The sequence below is a fragment of the Prosopis cineraria genome, unplaced genomic scaffold, assembly GCF_029017545.1.
Source record: "Prosopis cineraria cultivar Desert tree isolate PC_DT_omini unplaced genomic scaffold, ASM2901754v1 PC11, whole genome shotgun sequence".
In the NCBI taxonomy this organism is placed as follows: domain Eukaryota; kingdom Viridiplantae; phylum Streptophyta; class Magnoliopsida; order Fabales; family Fabaceae; genus Prosopis; species Prosopis cineraria.
Window position 1 is genome coordinate 8,361,914 of NW_026555342.1, and position 5,824 is coordinate 8,367,737.

The 5,824-nt window shown below is 35.2% G+C and overlaps 1 protein-coding gene across 1 annotated transcript; it reads left to right on the top strand.

The window, feature by feature from the left end:
* The first annotated feature begins 251 nt into the window (after positions 1 to 251).
* Positions 252 to 1,972, top strand: LOC129286795 (protein EXORDIUM-like 2). The gene is made up of 2 exons (XM_054922847.1): positions 252 to 1,288; positions 1,401 to 1,972. The coding sequence occupies exons 1-2, from the start codon at positions 793 to 795 to the stop codon at positions 1,817 to 1,819; spliced, it is 915 nt and encodes a 304-aa protein (XP_054778822.1). The 5' UTR covers positions 252 to 792; the 3' UTR covers positions 1,820 to 1,972.
* The last annotated feature ends 3,852 nt before the right edge of the window (positions 1,973 to 5,824 follow it).

Consider the following 5,824-nt stretch of genomic DNA (forward strand, 5'->3'; position numbering starts at 1 on the left):
CTATTCAATCTATAAAAATAATAAGCAAAAACTTTATTTTTATATATTAAATGCATATTATATAGCGTGTATCTCATGAGCATATGTTTCTTGACAATAACAATACAAATATATAATATTTATTAAATAATGTAATAAAAAACATATAAGAAACGATGCTTGTACAGTCTTCAAGTGCTCATTATATTCCATATAAATTTATCCCGGGTTAAGATTTGGTGAAATCACGAGTCATCACAAATGATAAAGAGAGCAATATTGGCATGAACGCTGGAAGGGAGCATGTTTTTCAGGTCAAAAAAGTAAAAATATGTAAGAAATGGCGTCATGACATGAGAATCGAAGGCGGATTAATTAAGTAAGGCGACGAGCTTGTTAGACTGATAGGTGGTGTTGATGTGTTATATCTGCAACATGAAAGCGTCTCTCTGGCGTGGCGCTTAGAAAGAGCGATGAAACAGCTTAACAGATGGAATGTGTAATTAAGGAGCAGCTCTAAGGGCCAAGGGTTTGGACGATTTGACCCGTTCCCCTGACTGAAGCCACGTTTACTAATTATTGGCTTCGCAATTATAGCAGTCTTCCCTGTATCATAACACCGTTCATGGAACAACGCAGTGGCATGCACTCTGGTCACCGTAAAACGGGCTGTCCATTTTCTAAATTGAGGCTCCACACCTGAACCTGAGGTATTGATAATGCCCGCAAATAGCAACACGACCCACCGAGGCATATATAGCAATTAGGAACCAGCGCTCATAAAAACGTTGGCATCAAGATTTACGACCCAAAATGCCGCCTGCTTCCCTCGCCGTCCTTCTGGCTCTCGCTCTGCTCCTCCCCACTGCCAAGGCTGCCTCCCTCGCCGTGGAGAGGCCCTTACCTCCCCTCGCTTACAACGACGGCGACCTGCTCACCGGCAGCATCGACGTCGCCCTTCTGTGGTACGGCAACGTCACCAAGGTGCAGAAGAACAAGATTCTGGCCTTCCTCAAGTCCATCAACGCCGACAGGGTGCCCCAACCCAACGTGGCCACCTGGTGGAAGGTCGTGGAGAGCTACCAAACGTTCGCCAGAAAACCACCAGGTCCCATCAGCGTCAGAGTGGTGAGCCAGAAGCAGGACCCCGGTTACTCTCAGGGCAAAGTCTTGATCAAGGACATGATCATGGCATTGATCCCCGGCCTCACCGGTGGCAACAACAACCTTCTCGCCATCATTGTCGCCTCCGACGGCGTCACCGTCCAGAACATGTGCGCCGGAAGCTGCTGGCAGCACGGCAGCTTAAGTAATCTTTCTCGCCTTTTTTCCCGAAAGCATGCCTTTGTCTCTAGGATATTTAATTGTAATACTGATCGGCACTGACTATCATAATATAACTGCTCTCGATGACGGCGCAGCTCTAAATGACAAGCCGCAGGCGTACGTGTTGGTGGGTAATCCGGAGAACGAGTGCCCCATATGTGCCTGGCCGTTCGTGAGGGACGTGCACTCGCCGAGAGGGTCGCCGGTGCTGAGGCCGCCGAGTTCGAACCTGGGAGCGGACACGATGGTGATGTCGCTGGCGGGGGGGTTGATGGGAGCGGTGACGAACCCGCACGGGGAGGGGTTCTACGTGGAATACAGGAATGAGGAGGTGGACGCGACGGCGTCGTGCAAGGGGGTGTTCGGAAGCGGATCATCGCCGGGAAACCCGGGAAAGGTGTTGTTAGACCGTAGGAATTTCGGATCCTTCAACGTGTACGGCGTGGCACGCCACAAGTTCTTGATTCCCGGAGTGTGGGACCCGAAAACGAAGTCGTGCTGGACTCCTCTGTAATTTAATTATTTTTCCCTCACCTTTCTTTTTTTGCACCATTTTTCCATTTTCTTTAAAATTCTTCTTATGTGGAAAACTTTATTAGGAAATGGCAAGCAATGGGGCCTACGCGATAGCAAGAAAGAATACGTACATTTTATTTTCCCCCAATTTTGTGACATTTTAACAATAATTTTGATTCTACTTAATTAAAATTTATTTATATTTAATAAGTTATAAAATTATAATTTATATTTATTATTTTTATTTAATATTATTATAATTTTATTTTTATATATACATTTAATATTATTTTATTTAATATTATTATAATTTTATTTTTATTTAATTTTATAATTTTTAAATAATAAGGACAACATTTCTCTTTGAAAATAATTTAAAGATAAAATTACACCTTAACTCATGAAAAGTGAATCCCACTTATTATAGTAATAGACATTTAAACAGTAGAAGTAATATTATTTTTTTGAGAATAATTTAAAGGTAAAATTGTATATTAACCTTTAAAAATACGTATGTTTTCATAGTAGTTACAAATCTAATAATAAAATTTATCTTTCAAGTGTTTTTGGCCTTCATCGTGTCAAATATCATGGGTGAGATGTTGACCAGATTGTTTTCACGATAATTGATGATTGGTAGGTCATGGTTCTTAATTGTTCAATTGCATAACTAAATGATTTACGCGTCTTTTTTGGTAATGGATGATTTATAAAGTCACTAAATGAGTCCTTCATTTTTTCTTGGAAGTGATCATTTGTTTGAATCTAACACGGCGTGGTGGGCATTTAATGAGTACTGGTTAATTGAAAATAAAAGAAGTATCGTTGCTTTTTTCCCCAAAAAAATAAGAAGTGTCGTTGCTGTTTCATAGTTTGTGCTTCTTGACAAAACACGTGGTAATGTTTTGAATAATTTCCTTTTCATTTATTTGATAAATTGCTAATTAAATATAATTTGCAGAGGTTAATTACTCCAATGTCTCTCATGTATTGTATGATTTTAATCACCTAAATATTGAATTCTTCAAGCCTGCGAGTTGTCGAAAACCTGTGCTGGAAAATAGTGCTCTGTGTTGTTCATCGTTGTGACACCGAAGAAAGTGATATTTGGAGCTTGTCATAATTTTAGATAGATAATTAAGCAGTTCGATTTTCCTGATATTTCTTCAATATTTTCTAATATATTTCTGCTTATTCAAGAATTTATGGATTAAAATACATTTGTTTTGTAGCGCGTGCGTTTGCCATTCAATAAACTAGATGAATTACCTTCAGCTTTTGGGCCATCCATGTTATTGATCTTGCTATATTATTTTAGGTTGTATATTATTGCAGGAGGATCGAGTAGTGGCTTATGTCTCTCGACAGTTGAGGCCTCATGAGGAAAATTATCCTACTCATGACTTGGAGCTTGCTGCTGTGGTGTTTGCCTTGAAGATTTGGAGGCACTATCTTTATGGTTCTTCTTTTGAAGTCTTCAGTGATCATAAAAGTTTAAAATATTTGTTTGATCAAAAGGAACTCAACATGAGACAATGCAGATGGATTGAGTTTTTGAAGGATTATGACTTTGAGTTGAAGTATCATCCAGGGAAAGCAAACGTAGTCGCCGATGCTTTGAGCAGGAAGCTTGTACATACTACTCACATGATGGTCAGAGAACATGAATTATGGAGTAGTTTTCATGCAGTAAATGTAGAAGTAGTTGATAATTGTTTGGCTGCTCTACACATTACTGAATTTGAGAATAATTTTTGGGAAGAAATCAGAATTGCGCAACAGAAGGACGATCATTTGAATAAGATTAGGGTAGAGATTGGGGCTGGAAAGGCTGAACATTTTGATATGACCGATGATGATGTCGTAAGATATAAAGGTAGAGTGTGTGTGCCTAATAATGCTCGATTGAAAAATATCCTACTTGAGGAGGCTCATTGTAACACACCAAATTTTTTTTTTAAAAAATAATTTAACTCAACCATAGTTAGGTTACAGCCACCCAACATATTTTTATATCAATAATTTCAATATAAAATATTTTATAATTGGCTTTAACTCACACAATATAACATTTCAGATAAATTTTTACCTCCCACATGCCACTAGGCTAAATCACACTTGTCCATCCTTATACTCTCAACAAATAAACTAAATCACATTTGTCCATCCTTATACTCCCAACAAGTAAAATAAATAATTTAGTCAATTTTCAACACAAGTCAGTTATTTGGCCTCATAATCATGCCATTTTAACCAATCCAAATTAAATCAAATATTAAAATTAGAGTCATCTAAATTGTACCAAAAATAGAAATAGTTTGAAAGGCATGATTACATTTACTTATTTTTATATAATTGACAATAAACAAAAAGCCCTAATGTTGGCAATATAACACATTATAAATCATAAACTAAATACCCAAAAGAGACAGTGGATCAATGCCACTAAGCCTCTGGGACTCCTTCACGTGTTACTCGTGGCTCTTCTCCTGAAAATTGTTAACCACATAATGAGACTGAAAAGTTTCAGTAACCAAAGCCAATTTATGATAGTGTGTACAAACAGTTAAGTGTGTGCTTACTAAGTGGGAACCAAAAATAATATAATTCCAACAAAATATAAGAAATATTATAATACACACAAATAACCATCCTTATATCCCTTCATTAACCTCGAGCCGTAGCCCTCACTCGGTGCTAAATTACCTGGCCAAAGGTAGATTAGCCCGAGCCCTTACAAGCCACCTATTGAGCTCCAATAGGGGCGTACCACGTGGCACATAAATACAACAACAATAGTAAGTCTCCCAACACCTCCCATAATAATCAAACAAATTCATAATAATATTACACAATTATACAATATTACAAAATTCATAATTTTTTCAATAATCACCCAATTAACATGAAGTAACACTAATCACAAATTAAAAGCATGGTTACCTTGTGGCTTTTTCAATAAATTATTCCTTACAATTTCTCTCCCACCACAAATTTCACCAATAATACAATCTACAAATAACATATTATTTATAAATATTAGTTTCAATTTTTGAAACTAATAAAATAATTCTAATAATAGAATTAAAAATATAACATAATTCCTAATTATAAATCTTAATATAAATTTAGAGTTAATACTATTAAGTAAAATTTTTAACTCCTCTTTTAATTATCAATAAACATTAATAATCTAAAAATCAACTTCTAAACTAATTTCTATTATCAAAATTTTCTTTTTTATTTCATAAATTCGCACCTAAAATATTCAAAAATTAAAAATTGAATCTCTAGCTTAGAATCATAATCCTATAGCTATAATAATTCATTTCTCATCCCAAATAATCATCTAAACCTCAATAAATCAACATATATTTTCAGATCTAGTTTAGAATTTGATCCATAAGCCACAAATTTAAAGATCATCAACAAATTTATACTCTAGAACATTTATTATACTACTAACAACCTCATAAATCATATTTATTCAACATAAATTGATCACTCTTTCAGATCCTAAATTTTCTACCACCACAAAATCAGAAACCAAAGAGGAAGGATGACTAAGAAAATTTTTTAGAACACTTACTTAGTCTTGAAAAGCTTAAAATCACATCTTAAATATCCTATTAAAAACTCTTACTTTAAAACCCAGCACCGGTGAACTTGGCTCACAGACGCTCTCTCTGCCTCAGCTCACGCACGAAGGAAAGAATGAAGAAATGAAGAAAACAGGTGAGTTTTTATAAAAAAAAAAATTCAGTGGGTCTCATATCTTTTTTTATTATTTCTTCTTTTCTCTCTCTCCCTTTTTTTTATTATTATTATATACATAATCATTGCACCAAAAGCTGATCGCATTTTCTTCTTTCTTTCCTTCCTCTTTCTCATACCTTTTCTCTTTCTTTCTTTTTATAATAATAATAATAATTTAATAATATTTATTTATTTTTTTTAATTAATTAATATTTATTTTTTTTAAATTTTTTTATTTTAATTTAAA